The sequence below is a fragment of the Elephas maximus genome, chromosome 18 (assembly GCF_024166365.1).
Source record: "Elephas maximus indicus isolate mEleMax1 chromosome 18, mEleMax1 primary haplotype, whole genome shotgun sequence".
Lineage (NCBI taxonomy): Eukaryota > Metazoa > Chordata > Mammalia > Proboscidea > Elephantidae > Elephas > Elephas maximus.
The window spans coordinates 5,413,700-5,440,989 of NC_064836.1; the positions used below are offsets into that span (position 1 = coordinate 5,413,700).

At 38.6% G+C, this 27,290-nt stretch overlaps 1 protein-coding gene across 10 annotated transcripts in view; it reads right to left on the reverse strand.

Moving 5' to 3' along the window:
• Nucleotides 1-27,290, reverse strand: part of DENND1B (DENN domain containing 1B) — a 306,443-nt gene that overhangs the window by 261,781 nt on the left and 17,372 nt on the right. For 7 of the 10 annotated variants that reach the window (XM_049857696.1, XM_049857693.1, XM_049857703.1 and 4 more), the window contains one exon: nucleotides 27,052-27,116. In XM_049857696.1, the coding sequence (XP_049713653.1) occupies nucleotides 27,052-27,116 (65 nt within the window). Of the gene's footprint in view, nucleotides 1-15,817; nucleotides 15,960-27,051; nucleotides 27,117-27,290 lie in introns of those variants that run through there. The other 3 variants (XM_049857698.1, XM_049857691.1, XM_049857697.1) reach the window with 1 other exon arrangement.

Here is a 27,290-nt window from a genome sequence, read left to right on the forward strand (position 1 = left end):
CCTTAAAAAGCAAGAAATAGAAATACCATATGACCCAGCAATCCCATTCCTAGGAATATGTCCTAGAGAAACAAGAGCCGTCACACGAATAGATGTACGCACACCCATGTTCACTGCAGCATTGTTCAGAATAGCAAAATGATGAAAACAACCTAAGTGCCCATCAACAGATGAATGGATAAACAAACTACGGTACATATACACAATGGAACACTACTCAACGATAAAGAACAAGGATGAATCTTCGAAGCATCTCACACCATTGATGAATCTAGAGGACATTACGCTAAATGAAGTAAGTCAGTCACAAAACAACAAATACTGTATGAGACCACCACTATAAAAACTCATGAAAAGGTTTACACACAGAAAGAAACAATCTTTGATGGTTATAAGGGAGGGGCAGGGTAAAAACAAAAAAACAAAAAAACACTAAATAGACAATAGATAAGCAGTAACTTTGGTGAAGAGTAAGACAGTACACAATTCTGGGGAAACCAGCACAACTTATCCAAGGCTCCACAGGCACATCCAAATTCCCCAAGGGACCGAATTGCTGAGCTGAGGGCTGTGGGGACCATGGTCTTGGGGAACATCTAGTTCAACTGGCAGAACATAGTTTAAAAGAAAATGTTTAACATTCTACTTCAGTGAGTAGTATCTGGGGTCTTAAAAGCCTGTAAGTGGCCATCTCAGAGACTCCACCGGTCTCACCCCATCTGGAGCAAGGGAGAATGAAGAAAACCAAAGACACAGGTAAAGATTAGTCCAAATCACTAATGGACCACAAATACCACAGCCTCCACCAGACTGAGTCCGGCACAACTAGATGGTGCCCAGCTACCACCACTGATTGCTCTGACAGGGATCACAATGGAGGGTCCCAGACAGAGCTAGAGAAATATGCAGAACAAAATTCTAACTCACACACAAAAAAAGACCAGATTTACTGGTCTGACGGAGACTACAGAAATCCCAAGATTATGGCCCCCAGACACCCTTTTAGCTCAGTAATGAAGTCACTCCTTAGGCTCACCCTTCAGCCAAAGATTAGACAGGCCCATAAAACAAAAGGAGACTAAATGGGCACAGAGCCCAGGGCAAGGACGAGAAGGCAGGAGGGGACAGGAAAGCCGGTAGTAGGGAACCCAAGATGGAGAAAAGGAGAGTATTGACATGTCGTGGGATAGGCAACCAATGTCATAAAACAGTACGTGTACTATTTGTTTAATAAGAAGCTAGTTTGTTCTGTAAACCTTCATCTAAAGTACAATAAGGAAAAGAAAAAAAAAAGATTTACAGCCTTGGAAACCCTACACGGCATTTCTACTCTAACCTATATAGTCGCTATGAATCTGAATCACCTCGATGGCAGGGTTTTTTTTAATCTTTATGAAAGCCTACTGCCACATCTTTCTCCCACAGAGCAGCTGGTGGTTTCAAACCATTAACTTTTCGTTTAGCAACTGAGTGCTTAACCACTGTGCCACCAGGGCTAGTTAGCACAAAACTATAGTTATCTGGTTTTCTTCTCACCAAAGGAACCATAAACAGAGCTTCCCAACCTGTGTCGTCTAATAGGTTAGAAGAGTAAGAACATAATGATTCCCTCAACCCTGGCAGCCCCAGGCCAGTCACCTCCTGCACTGCATTGCAGTCTGTATGACAAGGAATGCCATATAAATATTGCCATTTTCTACATGTGTTATGGCATAAATAAAAAGTTGAAAAACACTACTATTAAGACCTCAGGGATATAACATATTTTTTGCAAATAATGCACAGTTTCTGAGTTTGTTTGCTGGCTGTGCCCTCCCCACTCAAGGCACCCTCACAAGTACCACATGTTGCTGTAAAAAAAAAAAAAAAAATCAGCATGGCATGCTTAAGACAATACCTCTGGGGCTGGGAGAGAGGGGGAGAGAACGCTGCCAGCAAACAAACGCAGAAGGCTCATATCATTTGCGTAAAAATACGGTATGCAGTGGTCTTAAAATCTGTTTATGAGATAAAAACTTTACAAACTTTATAGAAATACTTTTTAAAAAAAACAGATTTAAATAAATGATTTAACAGAATCTTGCATCAAGTTTGATTTCTGGACTTAAACCTGTAATATGGCAGTTCTCAAACATTATCCACCACCATTCATAAAAGAGACAATAGTCATCCCTATGCACATAATCCAGATTTTGTCAAAACCTAAATAAATGTGTCTAGGAATTAAAACTGCAGTAACTTTTAATCATCACAGTTACTTATCCTTACTATATTCTGCAGCATTGATGACACAGCCCATGGTTTACATGCAATTTCTAGTGGCAACTGTTCCTTCAGTACTCACTCAAGAAACTTACATAGGAATGCAAATAAGTGAGAGTAATGTCATTATTGGAATGGCCCTGAATTCACCACAATTTTTGATCATTCACAAATTTCATTATTTAGTATCAGTTTACATAGACCTCACACCTGATAACAAACCCATTGAAAGCCCTATGCTTGTGTAATTATACCCTTAATCTTACCTCACCTTCATTTCTTTAGACATGAACCCCTGGTATTCCAAATTCTAATAACTTTCTTGCTTGTCAATAGCTAACTCTTAGAACTTTGAAAGTTTACGTATGTGTGGAATTCCCACTTTCCTGCTGAAGTTTGTGCATGTGAGAAATCTGCAAGGAATGTTAAAGAAAGGTCATATATTAACTTCCAAGTTCTGTTTGATCCCTCTAGATACCACCAAGTCCTTAAATATGTGCTGTCAGGTTTGGTGCTACAAATTTTTATTCTCTGCTAAAATCAGCAATTGAAAACCCTATGGAGCACAGTTTTACTCTGACAAACATGAGGTCGCCATGAGTCAAGTCAACTCAACAGCAACAGGTTTTAAACATTCTTTCCAAAGTGAAACTAACTCATCGGCCCAAAATGCATCCTCCTTGCTCCTGACACGTCTGCAATATTAAACAGGAAACCTATGTGACCTCCTTATCATTACTTTTGTCCAGATTGTTCACATACATCAAAATGGGTGGAAAGTTAATCACTGACACTGAATTTCTGCTGATTATACCTTCTCTTGAAGAGTTTACAACCACAACAGAAACTAAATAAAAATTTGTATCTATACAGTGTTTTACAGTGCAATTTACAAAGAATTTTCACGCCTATTATGTATTTGACTCTCATAACAATCCTTCAGATATTCAGGGCAAACACTTAATAAATGTGAAAACTGATATTAATAAAAGCTAAATAACTTGACCAAAGTCACACAACTAGTAACTGGTGAAGCCAGGACCAAAAGCATGTTTAAATTCTTAGTCCAGTATTCTTTCTTCTCTACCATGGTGCTATCAGGTGACACATTCAGTTTTATCCATAAGAGGGTTCCAGATTTTAAGTTTTTAAGAAAATCATGGCATCGAATCCATTTCTTCTGCTCAGCTCAAGATACAGATTTAACTACCTATTCACATTCAATCAAAAGGCAAGCATTGGTTTTACTTACAGTGTGTCTGTTCTGAGAGTTTCCACAGCAATTACCTTTCGTAATACGCTTCCTCTTCTCCTAGCTTTAGTCTCTTCATTATGGGGGGTGGGCGGGGGGGAGCTCAATATTTCTATGCACAGAATTTTAAAAAACTGTAACTTTTCCCAAACAAAAGAGATTACTGTATTAAACAATTTTTTTAATGGAAAAAAAAGGGATAAGGACTTTTAAAAACAGAATAAAAGAATTTAATGTAAAATAACAAAAAAAAAAAGCAGAAGCAAAGTAAAATTAAAACCAAAGTATTAAGTTAAAATGGTTCAAAAGAAATACAAAAATATTAAACATCTAATGAGTGGAATAAAGGACACCAAATACATCAAAAGGTTAAAAAAAAAATACATCAAAAGGTAAAGTGAAAGAAGGCAAAAACAGAAATTCCAAAATTTTAACACCCTCACGCAGAAGCAAACAGGCAAAGGTGGCCGCAAACAGCCAGCAGGCCTCCATTAGGCCAAGCTGTTGGTTAAAGGTCCCGAGAGTAGAAAGCAGGGCCTTTTATCACACCATTACATGCAAAAGAGTCAACACTCCTGTCTTTCTGGGTTAAAAATAGCCGTGTAGGAGGAAGACACCTCATACAGAGCACTGAGCTCCAGCTTAGTCATCTCCTCCAAACCATGTATCAAGCAAAAGCCAGCATCATCCACTCCCTGCAACCCTAGATTTTAAAATTCAGAGTTTTAACTCAGAGTAAGTATCGATGGGTTCTTTAATAAATAATTTTTACATATTGATCAAATTAAATCCAGCCATATCTAAAAAAGATAAATTCTAATAATATTTACGATCATTTTAAAGTAAGTTTAAATTATATATAATTTGTCACACAAGAAGCCCTGGTGGTGCAATGGCTAAGTGCTCCTCTGCTAAGCGAAAGGTCAGTGGTCCGAACCCATCTGCGGCTCCACGGGAGAAAAGACCTGGTGATCTGCTCCCTATGGAGGAGTTCTACTCTGTCCTATATGATCACTATGAATATGAATCAACTCAATGTATGTAATATACAAATTAAAAATGTTCAAAGAATTAAAATACCCGTCTGTCAGTGTATCATACCATGATGACTTGTGTGTTGCTATGATGCTGGAATCCATGCCACTGGCATTTCAAGCACAGGGTCACCCTTGGTGGACAGGTTTCAGCAGAACTTCCAGACTAAGACAAACTAGGAAGAAAGAACTGATGATCTGCTTCTAAAAATTACCCAATGGAAACTACATGGGTCACAACAGAATACTGTCTGATAAAGTGCTGGAAGATGAGCCGTCTAGGTTGGAAGACAACAATAGACTGAAGCACACTGGCAGTCATAGATGGCAGGAAACTAGGCAGTGTTTAGTTCTGTTGCACGTAGGGTTGCCATGAGTCACAGCTGACTAGACGGCAACGAACAATTAAAAATATAAACCATAAACCATGCTAAATATAATTTAGTCTTGCTTTGATGATTTAGAAGGTAAATGAGAGGTGTTCATTTTCAATACTTTGACCACTATTTTGAATACATCATTTAAAAAGTACTAATAAATACAAAGTTTAAAGCAGAAAATCTGATATGAGGGCCATCTCCTCTCTTCTTTCTATATCCATCTATAAGCAAAATGGTCATTGCTAATCTGGACATTACCTGACAGAAATGAGTGAAAAAACTACCAAAAGACTTTATAATCTCCCAAGTGAAGTAAACTGTGAGTAAATGGGTTTTATAATATGAATTTTAGACAATTATATCAAAACCAAATTTAGGGCAATGACATGTGTAAACTATTATATATATATATTATAGTTCATTTCTGCTTCCAAGTATTAAGCTAAAAATGAGGAAATATTTATAAATTAAAGTTTTGTGTCTTAACTAGTATTTCATATTAATCTTTCTACCTTTTAGGGTAAACATTTAATGTCTATATATACAAATGATACTATAGTAACTATTAACCATTAAACTGTAGCAATCATTAAAAACACAGAAGCTACTATTTTTGTGCATAACAATTCTCAGCTTACAATTTCTTCCACATGTCTAAACTTGTACACACAGAACACAACCAACACATAATCTTGATGAAACTGTGTCACCCTTCATTGTCAACGATAACTCTGTAGGTATTCATCCCCAAAATCACACCATTTCATAGCAAAACTGAGACTCCAAACCTTACTTCTCAAGTCCTTTGTAGTATTAAGAAGAACAAAAGAAAACACACTAGTATTTTCTAAAAAAGTTAGCCTCATTAATTCTTATTGAGCAGAAATTATCTTAATTTACATAAAATAGAAACAAGCCCAAGACTTTGGGGGGAGGAGGGAATACATAACTTCATCTTCCACACATCCTACTCAAAATACTGTAATTTCAAAAAAAATAATAAATTTTTAGGAATCATTTCTGAACCACTTCCATGCAAGCTTATTAGCAGCAAATTTACTTTTAATGCATAGATCCTAAGGCCACTGAATTATATGCTATTCCAGTGTATTAAAATACATCTGGACTTAGCTGAGTTTCACTTCAACCAACGTTTTTGACACAAACTCATAAATCATTTCAAATAATCTCTTAACAGAATAATAAAGAAGTCTAAATTTTATATTTATCCAGATGACAAAATTGTACAGAACTTGCTTAATTTTAATTAATGTTCAATTTAAATCCTAAATACACCCTTATGCTGTTGAACTTCTGCTACCAAACCAAGTTAAAATTATTTTTGAAATGACTAATTTCTTAAGTTTATACTTTACAGAAGACCATCAGATGTACTAAACTGATAGCTCTGTGCTTTTTTAATTTTTTTTTATTTTTTTCAGATTCAGGTGATAAAGAAGAAGGAACTGAAAGAGGAAAAGGCACTATCTGATCTTTACTAGTTCTGACTACTAGGTTACAGAGTCTGTGGTTTATCAACAGCTCTATTTTTTTTTTAAAAGTTTTCTTTTTAAATAAAGCACCCATTACTTGTGATGATAAAAATCTACAGCCTTTCAAGGTTCTTTACATTAAGCTCTTTTCAAAAATTTTTAAGAAATCTGAAACAGGTATTGGTTATATTACTCTATAACAGAATATAATTTAATAATTATTGTGTACCATTCAGATGTAAGACACCTTCCCAGAGTCTGAAAACAATACAAAGAAGGATAAGGTGCTTATCCTCAACAGCCTAAAATCTAGCAGGCATAAGTATAAGGCAAGGCTATAAAAACCTGGTTCAAGACAGAATATAACTGCCACAAGGCATATGTCAAAAAGATTATTATTCAGCGACTCCTTTTTATATCTTTCACTTTTGTAGCTCCACTTTCACAAATTTCACCTTTCAATAAAGTTATTACACTTTTAAAGAAGAAATGAATTTAACAGCAATTATGAAATTCTCAACACCCTATGTAATTTTCACTCCTTTTCTTTAAAAGGAGCCCTGGTAGCACAGTAGTTAAGAGCTACAGTTGCTAACCAAAAGGCTGGCAGTTCAAATCCACCAGCCACTCCTTGGAAACTCTACGGGGCGGTTCTACTCTGTCCTATAGGGTCGCTATGAGTTGGAATCGACTCAACAGCAACGGGTTGTTTTGTTGTTTCTTTAAAAGCCATCTCAACACGGGTAGATATATATACTATATGGGTGTGGAAAGGTATATGGGAATATATGCATGTGCATATATAGGTATATTTGTGGGCATATGTATATACATGTTTGTATATGCTGCATATATATTCATACAGAAAATAAAGCACATAGGGGGCACAGTTAGGGATACTTCCTTGAAAAAAAAAAACAATCAAATTGACTGGGATTGATTTACTGGGTTAGAAGGCTTGGTTGGGACCATAGTCTTATACAGCAACTAGGTCAATTGGCATAACTTAGCTCATAAAGACAATGTTCTACATTCCAGTTCAGTGAGCACATCTGGGGTCTTAGAAACTTGCAAGTGGCCATCTAAGATACAACTATTGCTCTCTTCCCATCTGGAGCAAAGGAGAGTAAAGGAAACCAAAGACTCAAAGAACAAATTAGTCCACAGGACTAATGGCCCACACAAACCACAGCCTCTTCTAGCCTGAGACCAGAAGAACTAGATGGTGCCCAGCTACCAACCATTCTGACCAGGGACACAATAGAAGGTTTCCATTAGAATGGAAGAAAATGTAGAAAAAAACTCAAATTCATAAAAAAAAAAAAAGAACAGACTTCTGGACTGATAGAGAGTACAGGAGCCCCTAAGACTATTACCCTAAAAATACCCTTTTAACCTGGAACTGAAGCCACTCCCAGAGGTCACCTTTCAGCCAAATAATAGATTGGGTTAAAAAATAAACAATAACACCCGTGAGAGATGTGCTTCTTTAAACAATCAACTATACAAGACTAAAATGGTCAAAATTTACCCAAAAGCAAAGATGAGAAGGCGAGGCAGGGTGAGGAAAGTAGATGGATGGAAATGGGGCAGACAGGGTGGAAATGGTGAGAGTGCTCACACACTGCACGGATATTAAGCAATGCAACAGAACAATCTGCATATGAACTGTTACATGAGACTCTAATTTGCTGTGTAAACTTTCACCTAAAATACAATAAAATATCATAAAAAAGAAAGAAAGAAAATGTGTGCGGCAAGACTTTTGAGGAACAGGATATTTACATAGTCTCAAAGACAACTCCACACAAATTATTTATTAAATACAAATGGAAAGAATAATATCTTTAGGGTAAAGAAATCTGACAGATACCACCTTAAACCAAATGATCAAAGTTAACCTCGCCAGTAATGGTATAAATCAATGACACGTTCCTCCTAATGGATGCACTGAGAAAAGCACATTTCCTGAACACATAATCCAAAACTAATCATGAGGATACATCGCACCGACACAAATTGAGGGAAATTTTACAAAATAACTGGTCTGTACTCTTCAAAACTGTCCATGTCATGAAAGACAAAGGCCGAGGAACTGTTCAAGGCCAAAGGAGACTAAAAAGACATGCCCACTAAATGTAACATGCCAAGGCGGAGCCAAGATGGTGGAATAGACAGACGTTTCCATCAAGCCCTCTTTAGAACGAAGACCCGAAAAAACAAGTGAAACAAGTATATTTGTGACAAGCTGTGAACCCTCAGCATCAAAGGCAAGCTCAGACAATGAACTGAGGGGCAGGGGGAGGAAGAGGCTGTTCAGAAGTGGAAAGGAGTTACCAGACCTGAATCACGGGGAGCCTTCAGGCACCATTCCCGGAGCAGCGGAGGCACTGGCAGCGCCGGGCTGGTCCTAGCATTTGGCCACAGTTTCCTCGAGGAGAAGCAGTCAGCCACACAACGCACTCACACCTCCGGAACATGAGGAGAACGGCGCCTTTGGCAAAAGCTAAGTACTTGCGTATATTTTACCGCGTCCCCCCACCTCCAAGCCGGATTCAGCAGCTGAATCCCTGGGCCTGAGATAGACCCTAATGAGCACCTAGAGCCATCCGTCCAGCCTTGGGGAAGGAAAAAATTTGCAACTGGAGGGAAAAGATAATTTGCTAGCTCCATTAACCAGGGGAGCTCAGGACAGAAGCGGCTCCAGTCCAGGCATAAACCGTCCATGGACCTTGAGCAACTTTCCCTTCGGCATGGACCTATTTTGGGAGAATAGACCCTTGTTGGCAAACTCAACCATTTCAGCTGTGCAGTGGAGAGTTGGGTGTTTGACATTTGACACTGCTTTGCCTATTAAACAAGGCCCTCACATACCCACAACAGGGACCTAAGGGCTGGTAGCTCCACTCAGGTCACCCAGCCACCCAGGACAGGGGTCCAAAGATAACTGGTACCTCCCAGTCCTTATAACTAAAAACTCTGGGTGCCCATAATCCCTCTGCAGAACCCACCCACAAGCACACTGTAGGGAACAGAGATGCGTTTTCCTCAGAGACACTTGGGGGTCAGTTCTCAGCACCCTGCCTCGTTCAGAGTGTGACCCTCTGCTACAATCAGATACTGGTATATACGCCAATCACCCCTGCCCCTCTAAGACTGTAGGACAGAGCCTGTACCACACACTTGATATCAGCTACCTGGACACCTGAGCTGAATTCATACAAGAAAAGTGAATGGACTCCTACACTGATATACCCGATAACAGCTCTAGCCAGCTGGGGACAGGACACCAGAGCTCCAAAGGTGAAAATAATCAAGCTAGCTCACTCAAGCAACCCATAGGGGTATACCAAAACAAGACAAAGAGTAAGTAGCTACAAAACAGTAAGCAAGCATAAACTAATATAAAAACTTATAGATGGCTCAGAGACAATGGTCAATATCAAGTCACATAAAGAAACAGACCATGATCACCTCAACAGGCTCTCAAAACAAAGAATCCAGGGATCTTCTACATGAAAGTGCATTCCTGGAATTACCAGAGGCAGAATACAAAAGTTTAATATACAGGACCTTTCAAGACATCAGGAAGGAAATAAGGCAATATGCAGAACAAGCCAAGGAACACACAGATAAAGCAACTGAAGAAATTAGAAAGATTATTCAGGAACATAATGAAAAGTTTAATAAGCTGGAAAAATCCATAGGCAGACAGCAATCAAGAATTCAGGAGATTAACAATAAAATTACAGAAGTAGACAACTCAATAGAAAGTCAGAGGAGCAGAATTGAGCAAGTAGAAGCTAGAATTTCTGAACTCGAAGATAAATTACTTGGCACTAATATATTTGAAGAAAAATCAGATAAAAGAATTTAAAAAAATGAAGAAACCTTAAGAATCATGTGGGACTCTATCAAGAGAACTAACCTACGAGGGATTAGAGTACAAGAACAGAGAGGGATAACAGAAAACGCAGAGAAAATTGTTGAGAATTTGTTGGCAGAAAACTTCCCTGATATTGTGAAAAATGAAAAGATATCTATCCAAGATGCTGATCGAACTCCACATAAGGTAGATCTTAAAAGAAAGTCACCAAGACATATTATAATCAAGCTTGCCAAGACCAAAGATAAAGAGACAATTATAAGAGCAGCAAGGGATAAAAGAAAAGTCACCTACACAGGAGAGCCAATAAGAATAAGCTTGGACTATTCAGCAGAAACCATGCAGGCAAGAAGGAAATGGAATGACATATTTAAAAAACTGAAGGAAAAAAACTGCCTGCCAAGAATCATATATCCATAAAAACTGTCTCTTAAATATGAAGGTGAAATTAAGACATTTCCAGATAAACACAAGTTGAGGGAATTTGTAAAAACCAAACCAAAACTACAAGAAATACTAAATGGAATTCTTCAGTTAGAAAATCAATAATGTCAGGTATCAACCCAAGACTAAAACACTGGGCAGAGCAACCAGAAGTCAACCCAGACAGAGAAATCCAAAAATACAAAGCAAGATTAAAAAAAAAAAAAGCTCAACACAGGGTAACGGCAATGTTATTATATAAAAGAAGACAACATTAAAATAATAAAGAGGGACTAAGAAATGTAATCATACACCTTCCATATGGAGAGGAAGATATGGTGATACAAAGAAATAAAAGTTAGTTTTAAATTTAGAAAAATAGGGGTAAATAATAAGGTAACCACAAAGGAGACAAACTATCCTACTCATCAAAATAAAAAAAAAAAAAAGGGAAAAATACATACTCAGCAGAAACAAAATCAACAACAACAAATATGAGGAAAGGACAATATATAAAGAAAATCTACTCAGCACATAAAATCAAGTGCGAAAAAGAAACTGTAAACACACAAAAAAGACATCAAAATGTTAGCACAAAATTCATACCTATCCATAATTACCCTGAATGTCAATGGATTAAATGTACCAATAAAGAGACAGAGAGTGGCAGAATGGATTAAAAAACAAGATCCATCTATATGCTGCCTACAACAGACACACCTTAGACTTAGAGACACAAACAAACTAGAACTCAAAGGATGGAAAAAAAATAAGCAAACACCAATCAAAAAAGAGCAGGAGTGGCGATACTAATTTCTGACAAAATAGAATTTAAAGTTAAATCCAGCAGAAAGGATAAGGAAGGACACTATAGAATGGTTAAAGGGACAATACACCAAGAAGATATAACCATATTAAATATTTATGCACCCAATGACAGGGCTGCAAGATACATGAAACAAACTCTATCAGCATTGAAATGTGAGATAGACAACTCCACAATAATAGTATGAGACTTCAACACCACTTTCGGTGAAGGACAGGACATCCAGAAAGAAGCTCAATAAAGACTTGGAAGATCTAAATGCCACAATCAACCAACTTGACCTCACGGACTTATACAGAACAGTCCACCCAACAGCAACCAAGTTTACTTTCTTTTCTAGTGCACATGGAACATTCTCTAGAATAGACCACATATTAGGTCATAAACCAAGCCTTAGCAGAATCCAAAACAATGAAATATTAGAAAGCATCTTCTCTGACCATAAGGCCATAAAAGTGGAAATCAGTAACAGGAAAAGCAGGGAAAAGAAATCAAACACTTGGAAACTGAACAATACCCTGCTCAAAAAAGACTGAATTACAGAAGACATTAAGGATGGAATAAAGAAATTCATAGAATCCAATGAGAATGAAAACACTTCCTATCAGAACCTTTGGGACACAGCAAAAGCGTTGCTCCCACCCAATGCCGTCGAGTCGATTCCGACTCATAGCGACCCTATAAGACAGAGTAGAGCGGTGCTCAGAGGCCAATTTATACTAATAAATGTACACATCCAAAAAGAAGAAAGGGCCCAAATCAAATAATTATCCCTACAACTTGAACAAATAGAAAGAGAGCAACAAAAGAAATCCACAGGCACCAGAAGAAAACAAATAATAAAAATTAGAGATGAACTGAATGAAATAGAAAACAGAAAAACAATTGAAAGAATTAACAAGACCAAAAGCTGGGTTTTTTTAAAAAATCAACAAAATTGATAAACCACTGGCCAAACCGACAAAAGAAAAACAGGAGAGGAAGCAAATAACCCGAATAAGAAATGAGATGGGCGATATTTCAACAGACCCAAATGAAATTAAAAGACTCATATCAGATTACTATGAAAAGCCATACTCAAACAAATTTGAAAACCTAGAAGAAATCGATGAATTCCTAGAAACACACTACCTACCTAAACTAACACAAACAGAGGTAGAACAACTAAATAGACCCATAACAAAACAAGAGATTGAAAAGGTAATCAAAAAACTCCCAACAAAAAAAAGCCCTGGTCCGGATGGCTTCACTGCAGAGTTCTACCAAATTTTCAGAGAAGAGTCAACACCACCACTACTAAAGGTATTTCAGAGCATAGAAAAGGATGGAATTCAATGAAGCCACCATATCCCTGATACCAAAACCAGGTAAAGTCACCACAAGAAAATTATAGACCTATATCCTTCATGAATGTAGATGCAAAAGTCCTCAACAAAATTCTAGCCAATAGAATTCAACAACATATCAAAAAAATAATTCACTATGACCAAGTGGGATTCATACCAGGTATGCAGGGATGGTTCAACATTAGAAAAATGATTAATGTAATCCACCACATAAATAAAACAAAAGACAAGAATCACACGATTTTATCAATTGATGCAGAAAAGACATTTGACAAAGTTCAACACTCATTCATGACAAAAACTCTCAGCAAAATAGGAATATAAAGAAAATTTCTCAACATAATGGGCATTTATACAAAGTCAACAGCCAACATCACCTGAAATGTAGAGAGCCTGAAAACATTCCCACTGAGATCGGGAACCAGACAAGGATGCCCTTTACCACCACTCTTATTCAACATTGTGCTCGAAGTCCCAGCCAGAGCAATTAGGCTAGATAAAGAAATAAAGTGCATCCGGATTGGTGAGTAAGAAGTAAAAGTATCTCTATTTGTAGATGACATGATCTTATACACAGAAAACCCTAAGGAATCCTCCAGAAAACTACTGAAACTAAGAGAAGAGTTCAGCAGAGTATTGGGATACAAGATAAACATACAAAAATCAGTTGGATTCCTCTACACCAACAAAAAAAAACATCGAAGAGGAAATAACCAAATCAATGCCATTTACAATAGCCCCCAAGAAGATAAAATACTTAGGAATAAATCTTACCAGAGACGTAAAAGACTTATGCAAAGGAAACTAGAGAACACTTCTGGAAGAAACCAAAAGAGACTTACATAAGTGGAAGAACATACCTTGCTCGTGGATAGGTAGACTTAACATTATAAAAATGTCTATTCTACCAAAAGGGATCTATACATTTAATGCAATTCCGATCCAAATCCCAAGGACATTCTTTAATGAGATGGAGAAACAGATCACCAACTTCATATGGAAGGGAAAAAGGCCCCGGATAAATAATGCATTAGTGAAAAAGAAGAACAAAGTGGGAGGCCTTACTTTACCTGATTTTAGAACCTATTATACCACCACAGTAGTCAAAACAGCCTGGTACTGGTACAACAACAGATACATAGACCAATGGAACAGAATTGAGAATCCAGCCATAACTCCATGCACATATGAGCAGTTGATACTTGACAAAGGTCCCAAAACACTTAAGTGAGGAAAAGACAGTCTTTTTAACACATGGTGCTGGCATAACTGGATATCCATCTGCAAAAAAAATGATACAAGACCCATACCTCACTCCATGCACAAAAACTAACTCAAATGGATCAAAGACCTAAATATAAAATCTAAAACGATAAAGATCATGGAAGAAAAAATAGGGACAACATTAGGAGCCCTAATACATGGCATAAACAGTATACAAAAAATCATAAAGAATGTAGAAGAAAAACTAGATAACTGGGAGCTCCTAAAAATCAAACACCTATGCTCATCCAAAGACTTCACCAAAAGAGTAAAAAGACTACCTACAGACTGGGGAAAAGTTTTTAGCTATGACATTTCTGATCAGTGCCTGATCTCTAAAATCTACATGATACTGCAAAAACTCAACTGCAAAAAGACAAGTAGCCCAATTAAAAAATGGGCAAAAGATATGAATAGACACTTCACTAAAGAAGATATTCAGGTAGCTAACAGATATATGAGGAAATGTTCACAATCATTAGCCACTAGAGAAATGCAGATCAAAACTACAATGAGATTTCATCTCACTCCAACAAGGCTGGCATTAATCCAAAAAACACAAAACAATAAATGCTGGAGAGGCTGTGGAGAGACTGGAACACTTATACATTGCTGGTGGGAATGTAAAATGGTACAACCACTTTGGAAATCGACTTGGCACTTCCTTAAAAAGCTAGAAGAAGAACTACCATACGATCCAGCAATCCCACTCCTTGGAATATATCCTAAAGAAATAAGAGCCTTTACACGAACATATATATGCACACCCATGTTTACTGCAGCACTGTTTACAATACCAAAAAGATGGAAGCAACCAAGGGGCCCATCAATGGATGAATGGATAAATAAATTATGGTATATTTACACAATGGAGTATTACGCATCAATAAAGAACAGTGAGGAATCTGTGAAAGATTTCATAACATGGAGGAACCTGGAAGGCATTATGCTGAGTGAAATTAGTCAGTTGCAAAAGGACAAATCTTGTATAAGACCACTATTATAAGAACTTGAGAAATAGTTTAAACTGAGAAGAAAATATTGTTTCGTGGTTATGGGGGGGGTGTGTGGGAGAGGGGTACTCACTAATTAGATAGTAGATAAGAACTACTTTAGGTGAAGGGAAAGACAGCACACAATACAGGGGAGGTCAGCACAACTGGACTAAACCAAAAGCAAAGAAGTTTCCTGAATAAACTTCAAAGGCCAGCGTAGCAGGGGCAGGGGTCTGGGGACCATGGTTTCAGGGGACATCTAAGCCAATGGGCATAATAAAATTTATTAAGAAAACATTCTGCATTCGACTTTGAAGAGTGGTGTCTGGGGTCTTAAACGCTAGCAAGCAGCCATCTAAGATGCATCAATTGGTCTCAACCCACGTGGATCAAAGGAGAATGAAGAACACCAAGAACTCAAGGCGATTATGAGCCCAAGAGACAGAAAGGGCCACATGAACCAGCGACTACATCATCCTGAGACCAGAAGAACTAGATAGTGCCCGGCTACAACCGATGACTGCCGTGACAGGGAACACAACAGAGAACCCCTGAGGGAGCAGGAGAGCAGTGTGGTACAGGCCCCAAATTCTCACAAGGCCAGACTTAATGGTCTGACTGAGACTAGAGGGACCCCAGTGGTCATGGCCCCCAGACCTTTTGTTGGCCCAGGACAGGAACCATTCCCGAAGCCAACTCTTCAGACATGGATTGGACTGGACAATGGGTCGGAGGATGCTGGTGAGGAGTGAGCTTCTTGGATCAGGTGGACACTTGAGACTATGTTGGCATCTCCTGCCTGGAAGGGAGATGAGAAGGTGGAGGGGGTTAGAAGCTGGTGAAATGGACACGAAAAGAGAGAGTGGAGGGAGAGAGCCGGCTGTCTCACTAGGGGGAGAGTAATTGGGAGTGTGTAGCAAGGTGTATATGGGTTTTTGTGTGAGAGACTGACTTGATTTATAAACTTTCACTTAAAGCACAATAGAAATTATTTTTAAAAAAAGATATATTAAGGAGAAAAAGTGAGGGACAGGAAGTATGATAATACGATATCAGTTGTGAAAACAAATAAATGAACGTCTGTAACATTAAATAAGATCATTTATACAAAAAAAAAAAAAAGTAACATGTGAACCAAAAAAAGAATATTGCTCTACAGGACATTATTGGGACAACTGGCAAATTCTGAATGTGGATTGTACATTAAAAAATTGTTAAATTCCTCGATTTTGATACTTATACCGTGGTAACGTAAGAGAATGTCCTTGTCCTTAAGAAATGCACTCTCAAGTATTTAGGGGTAAAACAACGTATGTCTACAACTTCTCTGAAATGATTCAAATTACATATCAATAGATAGATATAGATGGCTAGATGGACAAGATGATATGCCATATTAAGATAAAAACGTTAAAAGAACTGGCAAATCTGGGTGAAGAAGTAAACACAAGAGTTCTTTGTAATATTCTTACAACTTTTCTGTAACTTTGAAATAATTTTAAAATTGAAAATAACTTTTAATTAAAGTAGGAAGCATTAAAAAAAATGTAAAAGCCATCTCAGTACCTCAGTCATAAACAAAAACAAAACCCTTTGCCGTCAAGTCGATTCTGACTCAGAGCAACCCTACAGGACCGAGCAGAACTGCCCCATAGAATTTCCAAGGAGCAGCTAGTAGATTCGAACTGCCAACCTTTTGGTTAGCAGCCACAGCTCTTAATCACTACATTACCAGGGCTCCATAAATAAATAAAATAAAAGCCATCTCAGTACCTCAATCACAGTACTTCAATAATGCAACTGAGCATATGCTATGGGTGAGACAATGTTCTAGGCTCTGGGTAAACAAAATTAAGCCAGACAACTCCCTATCCCAAGGCAGACTACATAGTAGCAGAGAGCGCCTTCCTGACGTTCATTAGATGTTAAATATTTTTATCAAAAGCATTACATTCTTAACTATTTACTCAAGATTTTAAATATAAAGTAAAAGTCCAACTTACTTTAGCAAAAGGTAACCACCTGATACCCAACTGAGAGCTGTGAACGGATGTCTAACCATCCCTCCTCCCTCACCTCACAGCTACCCCTGACTCTCCCACTCCTCCACTGTCACCTATGCCCCCCACACACTGACTGAGCTGGGTTAGGTGACCTCTCCTCCTGCTACATATTGGGCATCCTCTATCACAGCCCTTTCTTGTTATTGTTAGTTGCCACCAAGTCGATTCCGACCCATAGTGAACTGCTCCATAGGGTTTTACTACACTGTATTATAATCATTGATTTGAAACTGACACTTCCCTTCTGAGAAAGTGATCTTCTTAACTGCTTTTCATCTGTGCCTGACCCAAAACTGACACTCAGAAACATTCACTGAATGAATTAACAAGGTGCTTGTAGTGAAGGTAAATGGGACATGTAGGCTCTTGATACAGTTCCTGACATATAACCAAAAAAAAAAAAAAACCCAAACTCATGGCCATCAAGTCAATTCTGAGTCATAGAGATCCTATAGGACAGAACAGACCTGCCCCACAGGGTTTCCAAGGAGCCGCTGGTAGATTTGAACTGCCAACCTTTTGGTTGGCAGTCAAATGCTTAAAGCACTGTGCCATCAGGGCTCCTCCTGACATATAGTAAATACCAAATAGTTTTTATTACTATTTCTGTAAAACATATGTATCCTGAAAACATCTAACTTGAAGTTTAATCAGAGAAAATAAATTGATAACTAAGGCACTGTAACCCTGATGTTATAGTTTTATTTGATTAACTGGAAACTTTAAACAAAGTCTTAATGAAATTCACTGAACAAATACTCTGACTAAATATACTTACAAACTTACTAAAGCTGTTAATCACAAATTACAAATAGAACATCAATACATACGTGAGAGATGGCAAAACCTAACTAGAATTAGACAGAGGTACATTTGATCCTTAGTTCAGAGATCTTCCAACTAAATCAACCTGTACCTTTTTAATTCATTTACAAAGCTCCCTTTAAAATTAAAATGCTCCCTTGAGGGCTATCAGTTATTCACACCTCACAGGGAATTATTTTAATCAGATAAATACATTAAGGAATTTTTATTTGAAGAGTGGTGAGAAGTAATTTTAAAATGAAGCTTGTTTGGGATAGAGCAGGCCTGTATAATGCTGGTCTTTACGCAGTCACCAGGCAGCATAATGACAATGGCACATGCAGGATGACAACAGAAGGGCTTCAGGAATTGAAGGGCATCAAAGTAATTTCTCCTCTAAGGGGTTATTTACTAGTTGCTCTTTAAGGAAACTTCTAGTTATACTATTCTACTGTTCTCTACTGCCATGTGCCTTAACACCCCAAGTGGTATCCTAAATACCCTAAGTGGTACCTGTTGCCATTGAGTGGATTCCAACTTATGGAGGCCCTAGGTGTAAGAAAGTAGAACTGAGCTGCGTAGAGTTTCCTTGGTTGTAATCTTTACAGAAGTAGATAGCCAGGCCTTTCTTCTCAGTGGGTTCCATCTGCCAACCTTTCGGTTAGTAATCAAGCACAAACCATTTGCACCACCCAGGGACCTACCCCAAATGGTAGAAACCTCCTAAAAATCTTGAATAATCAACACAGGGCCATTTTTGGCAAGTTCCCCCACATGGCCAATGACTGGTCTACCAAGTAAATGTGAACCAAGACAACCCTCTCTGTCTCAAACAACCAAACTCACTGCCATTGAGTTGATTCCAAATCACAGCGACCCTGCAGAACAGAGTAGAACTGCCTCATAGAGTTTCTAAGGAGCGCCTGGCCGATTCAAACTGCTGACCTCTTGGTTATCAGCCATAGCACTTAACCACTACACCACCAGGGTTTCCACCCTCTCTGCAGATGAATGTAAATCACTACCTGAAATAAATCAACTTATCCTTAATTCATACAAGCTAGGAGTCCAAATACACTCAAAACAAATATAACAATGGGAAAACCATTCAACCTAACAATATAGAACACCCTGGTACTTCAGGACCTTCTCAAAGCTATTTTGAATCCTTTCCGGCTCCAGAGTAAAAACATTTTAAAAAATTAAAAATCAAAACAACTCTCCTAGTTTCTATAACGTCCTTTAGCATAAATCTATGAGTTCGAAAGTGGGTAAAGGTTTTGAACTTAAAAATTTATTCCCACACCCTTTTAACTCAGTACTGAAGTCATTCCTAAGGTTCACCCTTTGGCCAAAACTTAGACAGGCCCATAAAACAAACAAAAATACACATAGTTCAACCATGTATATGAGATTAAATGGACACATCACCCCAGGCGCAAAGACGAGAAGGCAGTAGGGGACAGGAAAGCTGGACGAAGGGAAATGGCGGGCCCAAGGTCGAGAAGGGGAGAATGTTAACAAGTCGCATGGTTGGCAACCAATGTCATAAAACAATATTTGTATTAATTGCTTAATGAGAGACTAATCTGCTCAGTAAATCTTCATCTAAAGCACATTAAAAAATAAATAAATAAAATTTATTTCCAGTAAAGTGTGATTCTTTTGGAAATGACTAAGAATATACTTCGCACTTAGTCCCTTTGATTTTCATTGTTATCTAAAATAATACCATGGCCACCTGCGTAAAGCACCCAAAAAATGCCTCCTACTATTTTTTTTTTAATATCTTATATACACTTTTAAAACGTTGATTATACAAGATAAATTACTGCCCTCTAACTTACAAATGGAAAATAAAAATTTGGAAGAAAAGAAAATGAGACATTGTTTGAACATTAGAAAATCTCCAAATGAGAGACTATTACAAAACGTTCATCAGGAACATGCTACCTTGAAAGTCAAGAAAACAAGAAAGTTCCAGGAAGAAATCTGAACAAACTTGTTGTACCATGGCAACACAGCAGTGGCCAAATAACTGTCTGAGAGAACAGGCCACTGTGAGGAAAACTGCGTGGAGATGCTGCCTCCCATGTGTAACAAGTGGGGACTGTTAGTATTAAAAATCAAGAGGTCGCCTGGGATTAAAACAGGAAAATAGAACATGTGAACAAATAAAAGTACCTAATGAGACAATTTAAAATCAAACTACTAAAATATAAGCTCTGCAAAATCCCTATCAAAGTATTAATCAAAAAATACCAAACGATGAAATCTGATTTACTTTTACATTTGCAGGCAGGTATGAGGAGGAGGATATAACGCCCAAGCCAAATACAAAAGTACCTTATTCTTAAGTACATCCAACAAAATGGCATATCCCAAAGATAAGGCTCTAAAGAGTCACATTAAATTTTGTCCCTGGTATGTCCCAATTATGAGAAAATGAAATCATTTCATTTTCTTCAACAAGGATATAAAGTCCAGATTACTCAAATTTATTCTAGTGCATCTGTGAGTTCTTCAATGAGTGCAAAGCAACAGGAAAATGAACTATCGTGGTAACCACACTTTTAAGCTGTTGACCTTACAGATTTTTTCCATTTGGGGCAATAACGTGAAGTCTTCAAACCACTTTATTATATGTATGATTCATCAAAGCACTGCTTTCTAAATGTTAGGGTTTTATTAGGTTTTTAGTGTGTGTGGTTGGATATGGATGGGTTCTGAGGTAGCCTCCATAAGCACATGGCAACTACCCCTACAAACCTTGTGATGTGAGAAGGGAGGAGAGCTTGAGCATAAAAAAAAAAAAAACCCAAAATAGTCCAGTCCAAGGTATATATGAGAGTATATTTCTAATGTACCTGCTAATGTCATACCAGCACACATTCAAGGTCACTTCTACAAGTATGTCTCTGTGAATTAATCTGACCAGCTTTGATTTCTTCAATGGCCAGGCATTATGCCGTTCAGTTTCTTTCTAATGTGAATATTCATTAAATGTGTCAGACTCTATGCTAGGCTTTTCCTGTAAGGACACAAATTACTAAGTTATGGCACAGACTTCGAAGAGCTTACTTCAAGGGGGACAAACATTTAGATAAATATCTGTAAGTCCCAACACACTGCCGTCAAGTCAATTTCGACTCATAGCAACCCTATAGGACAGAGTAGAACTGCTCCACACGGTTTCCAAGGAGTACCTGGTGGATTCAAACTGTCACCCTTTTGGTTAGCAGCCTAACTCTTAACCACTGCACCACCAGGGTTTCCATCTATAAGACCACAAGTGCTAAAATACAAGCAGAAGTAAGATGTTGTGGATTCTAGTGCAGATGGTATCCCTAAAGATGGAAAGTTACCAAATGTAAAACCTGGCCAAGTTAGAATGCTCTGGCTTCAGGTTCTGATTTAAAAAAAGAGTGAAAGGCAGGTCAACGGTTAATATGAGCTAGGTATCAGAAAGATGGATGCTATCGTACTTGACTGGAAGGACTGATCAAAGTGCAAAGTCGGCAGCAAAGAGGGATTCATTCCTGAGAGAAATTATTCTAGGCAAACAGAAAGGAATACAGAAGACAAGATTTGCTAAAGATGTGGAAACTACTCATAAATAGCTAGAATGGTTAGATCAAACATTCACTAAAGATGAAGGTGTGCATTCTTAAAATAAAATAAAAAAAAGAGGAGTGGGAGGTGAGAAGAATCTCCTGAGCCAGAGTAACCACAAGGAAAAGCTCAGCAACTGTTTTAACGGCATAACACTAACCCAGTGCCATCGAGTCGATTCCGACTCATAGCGACCCTACAGGACAGAGTAGAACCGCCCCGTAGAGTTTCCAAGGATTCCAGGCATAACACTAACCCAGCGCCATCGAGTCGATTCCGACTCACAGCGACCCTACAGGACAGAGTAGAACCGCCCCGTAGAGTTTCCAAGGATTCCAGGCATAACACTAACCCAGCGCCATCGAGTCGATTCCGACTCACAGCGACCCTACAGGACAGAGTAGAACCGCCCCGTAGAGTTTCCAAGGATTCCAGGCATAACACTAACCCAGCGCCATCGAGTCGATTCCGACTCACAGCGACCCTACAGGACAGAGTAGAACTGCCCCGTAGAGTTTCCAAGGATTCCAGGCATAACACTAACCCAGTTCCGTCGAGTCGATTCCGACTCATAGCGACCCTACAGGGCAGAGTAGAACCACCCCGTAGAGTTTCCAAGGATTCCAGGCATAACACTAAATTCATTGATTTTAGGGAATATACTCTATTCCTCTTTTAAAAAAAAAAAATTACCCAGGCCATATATAGTGTATACTCTAATATTCCCTACCAACCAAAACCAAACCCATTGCCATCCAGTGGATTCCAACTCATAGAGACCCTACAGGACAGAGTAGAGCTGCCCCACAGGCCTCCAAGGCAGTAAATCTTTACAGATGCAGGCTGCCACATCTTCCTCCTGCAGAGCGGCTGGTAGGTTCAAACCTTTGACTTTTCGGTTACCAGCCAGGCGCTTTCACCACAGCTTATAAGGAACTTATGTGAGGTCACTACACCATGAAAAGCGATACAGTGATTAAAATACAAACTCTGGAGCCAGACAACCTGAGCTCAAATCACAGATCTACAACTTACGAGGTGACTGTGGGCAAGTTTCTTAATTTCTACGTGCTTCAATTTCTTCACGTGTAAAATTGAGAATATAACATTTCCTATTTTGTAGGACTGTTGTGAGGCTTAAAGAGAACATGTAAAACACCCAGGACTGCACCAATACAAAGTAAGTGTTACATAAATGTTAACTATTACTGGTACTACTAGGGGTAGGTTATCAACAAAACAGAAAAGAGAAAGCTAGAGTACCAAGAGCACTCACTGTCTGGAAGAGAAACCCTTAAGGGAGGTATCTTCAGTCTTTTATGGAGGAAGAGTTACTTTTCATCTCCTTGAAGTCCTGAACCACTTCAGGGAAAGTCGGAGCAGTATGGTAACAATAAGTTCTATTACTAAAATTGAGGAGATGTCATCACTACTGGCTATACTTCCCTGCCTGCTGGGAAGTTAGAAAGAAAGCAGTGAGTGACTACGGCAATTAGCTTGGAGTTCTAACTGGAAGAACATTAAAATCTACGCTTTGGTGCTTCTCTCTCAAATACTTACTTGGAGCAGAAGTTATTAGTGAGATTTTCCTAGCCAGGAGACCTCCACTAAAAGATGCCCAACCAGTATGTTGGACACCACCAGAACCAATTCTACTAACGCAAAAGGGACACTATAAAGTAACACTATCAATCCCTCTCGAGGCAATTTTTTAATCTGTGGAGCCGTCCATATGAGAACTGTATTTCCCAGAGTATTCTAAAATGTGTTTTTTCCAAGAAAATCAAGGTGATGCCTTCAAACCAAAAAACCCAAACCCATTGCCATCAAGTTGACTCCGACTCATGGCGACCCCACAGGACAGAGCAGAACTGCCCCATAGAGTTTCCAAGCAGCACCTGGTAGATGCGAACTGCTGACCTTTTGGTTTGCAGCCATAGGACTTAGCCACTACACCACCAGGGTTTCCTATCATCTAAGTCATTCAAGATAAATGGAGCAATTTGATTGTTTTCTATTAAAAAGTAAACAAGAGAAATTTGCCATATATCTTAACATGATAGTACCAATCTTAGTCTAAATCAAGTTTACCCCGAGCATTGTATTTTCTACTCAGTCATCAAAAAATAAATCAACAACCTGAGAAACATCTTACAAAGAACATTTTCACTGATTTCCCATCTATTCTTTGCCAATTTTTTAGTAAGCCAATCACAATAATCTGGCCACCTCACACTTCCATCTCTGCCCCTGCCAATGGTTATTTCAGAAATGATCAGGCCCATGTCACCTTGAGCCACCAGACTCCAAGGAGAGGTGTTCCATGGGCTTCTGGAAATGAAACTTTCTGGCTCTACAGAGAGCCATGAGAAGTCAGTGTCTGCCACCCCCATCACCACAAAAAGGCTGAGTGCCAACTTCTACTGACCACCATCCTATAACCACAAGGAATCTAAGCTTTCATATGAAACCATTACTGTGGGTGACAAAGCTGAGATGCAAAAAGAATGTGGATCTTTGATGACTTGCCTAGGGACTTCCTAAACCAGTTTTACATGTGTATCCAAAAGCATCCTAATTTACACATTTTGTGTTCTAGATCTATTACTACCACATAGTTTCATCCATCCTAATTTAAATGTTAGCAAAGAATATTTTATTCTACTTTAAACTGATATAATCATACTCTTATTAAAACAAACACAATAGGTTATTGACCATTAAAAAGGAATATTCCAATAACTTCTTTAATTTATGGACATTTTTCCCTATGATATGTAACAGTAAAGCAGAAAATTAATACAACAGTCTAAAAAGATCAATCCCCTTACTTGACATACAGCCCGACTTTTGGAGCCCTCTTCAAGGGTGCCGATAGCAGGAGCTAACTCCACAGCAAGGAACGACAACAACACAACCCTCCTATTTGTAGCAACGGCTAAAGCGCTTGTCTGCTACCCCGAAAGGCGGCAGTTCAAACCCACCAGCCGCTCCTTGGAAACCCTATGGGGCAGTTCTATCCCCTCCTATGGGGTCGCTATAAGTCAGAATCGACTCAATGGCAACGAGTTACTTTTCAGGGCACAAAAAATTTAACGTGTCAGACTCTAAAATATTAGTTATATTCATACCACTTATGCCACAATCAAAAAAGAAAGGTTGTTAATGCTTTTTACGTAGTTCAGCTTTTTAAAAAAAATCTTTAGAATCTGCTGCCAGTTATTTGTATTAACGGTATACATAGTTAGAATGGATTAACTGAAACGCTGGTGGCGTAGTGACTAAGAGCCGTAGCACTTAACCAAGCAGTCTGCAGTTCGAATCCGCCAGGCGCTCCTTGGAAACTCTACAGAGCAGTTCTACTCTGTCCTATAGGGTCGCTGTGAGTCGGAATCGACTCGATGGCAGTGGGTATAGGGAGGCCAAAAGTTTTTAAGTCTTTATTATATTTCCAACTTCACCACGCTGGATAAGCTGTTATAATACAAGAGAAGGTGTAAGTAGTGATTTAAACAATAACAACAGTCAAAAAGGCAGGGAGGTAATAAAAGAAGGGTAAAAAGTAGAAGGTACAAATTAGAACAACTAGTTCCTGAAAAATGGAAAAGCGCAAAGGAAGGTAAAAACTCAAAAACCAACCCGCTGCTGTCGAGTCAATCTGGACTCATAGCAAACCTATAGGACAGAGTAGAACTGCCCCATAGGGTTTCCAAAGAGCAGCTGGTGGATTCAAACTGGCAGCCTTTTGGTTAGCAGCTGATCTCTTAATCACTGTGCCACCAGGGTTCCCAAAGGAAGGTAAACCCAAAAACCAAACCCACTGCTGTTGAATCAATTCCAACTCATAGCAACCCTAGAGGACAGAGTAGAACTGCCCCATAGGGTTTCCAAGGAGCGGCTGGTGGGTTTGAACTGTGGATCTTTTGGCTATCAGCTGTAGCTCCAAAGCTCCAAGGTAGGAGGGATTAAAACACTTTAAGTCTTTATGGAGAAGTCACAATCTCTGGACATACACAGGTCTGGTGTTATATGGAGCAGACAGATTCTTTTATCAAGATAACTTCAGCGTGCATATAGATCCTTTTATCAAGATAACTTTAGCATGTATTTAAAATTAAAAAGAATGCATATTGCCCAAAGGAATTTAGCCTGCTTTACATACAGTGCGGGTAAGCTTAACTTCAGCTACTGCTACGGTATTTTAAAGATTTACTCATGCTATAAATGCACTTAGGATAGGTTTAAATTGGACCTGAAAAAAATAATGAATCCATTTGAGTCTAGAGAGAAATCGGTTGGGCCTGGAAAGAAGGCAAATGGACAAACTTCACTGCATAAAAGGCCAAATGGTAACCCTTTAAATCCAAAGACGCTGCCCTATGCAACCTAGGCTCACTCCTTGCCAAGAGGCAAGCCTGACCACAACTGTAGTTCAAACAGGCCAGCAGTGCAGCTGGTGGGGCTCATGGAGCCAAGAATGTGTGTGCCTTTTTACCTAAAATTAGCCAGGCCTCTGACCACAGCTTCATTGGGCTCCTCTGTTTTAAGGTGTGCAGCCCCAGATTGCTCTAGAGCGTGTAATTGCTGCCAAGGTCAGTTTCTAGACCTAAAAGTGTCAGCCGACTTTCCGCTGAGACCTTAGAATGGCTAGACTCCACAAAAATTCCACGCTTAATCGTCATGCAATCTAGAGTCTAACTACACTGAAATTAAATCATACATTGCAGATGTCTGTGAAAACGAACCACATAAGGACACATTAAAAAACAGAAAAGGCAGAAGAGAAATTCCTTATCCTTTTCTGCCACTGTCAAATGGGAAGAGGGTGAAACTAGCAAAAATCACAATACTAAAGTTTCCTTGCCTTTTCAGGAAATTATATAGAACAGACAGCTGAAACACTTCTGAATAATGTCGCACTGTTGTTTGGTTGTTTGCCTTCCTCTAAGAGTGTTATGTCACAAAAGTAAATCTAACAGAAGAGCCTACTCAGTCTGAATTCTGCATCCCGGAAACACTAGAAGGCAATTGGTGTGGCTTCCATTGGTACTGAGAGAATTTCCCCTAATGTTCAAAAAAAAAAAAAAAAATCCAAATTTTCAAAGAAAATGAAGACTAGTCCTTTCACCAAAACTAAAGATAACCTCATCAACAACTGGCAAAGTTGAATTGTCAGTTATTTGGGCTTAGCAACACAGATGAAATTCAAGCTGCCCAGACAACATTCAGAATTTCTATAACCCATGGCAAAGACCTCATCAACTATTTTATCGCCAGCAACCTGAGACACTAGCTGCAGAATACACATTTAACACTATTATTGTCCCAAAACTATCAGGCTTCAGCAGTCTACAACAATAACACTTCTTTTGACAAGCTCAGTGATTTTAAAAATTAACAAAACACACATACCTTCATTTTCAGAAGCATGACATTTCACTTTCAATACCAAATCAAAAGTTCTTTCTGGATTTTCCCTAAAAGAAAAAAAGTGTTGTATTTATTTCCTAGGACATAAATAAGAATCTCAATAAGGTTTATATGCGGGCAGTGGTGTTCCAGTGGTTGAATTCTTGTCTTCCACACGTGGCCACCACCTTGCTGTCAGTGGAGGCTAGCTAGCATGCTGCTATAATGGTGAACAGGCTTCA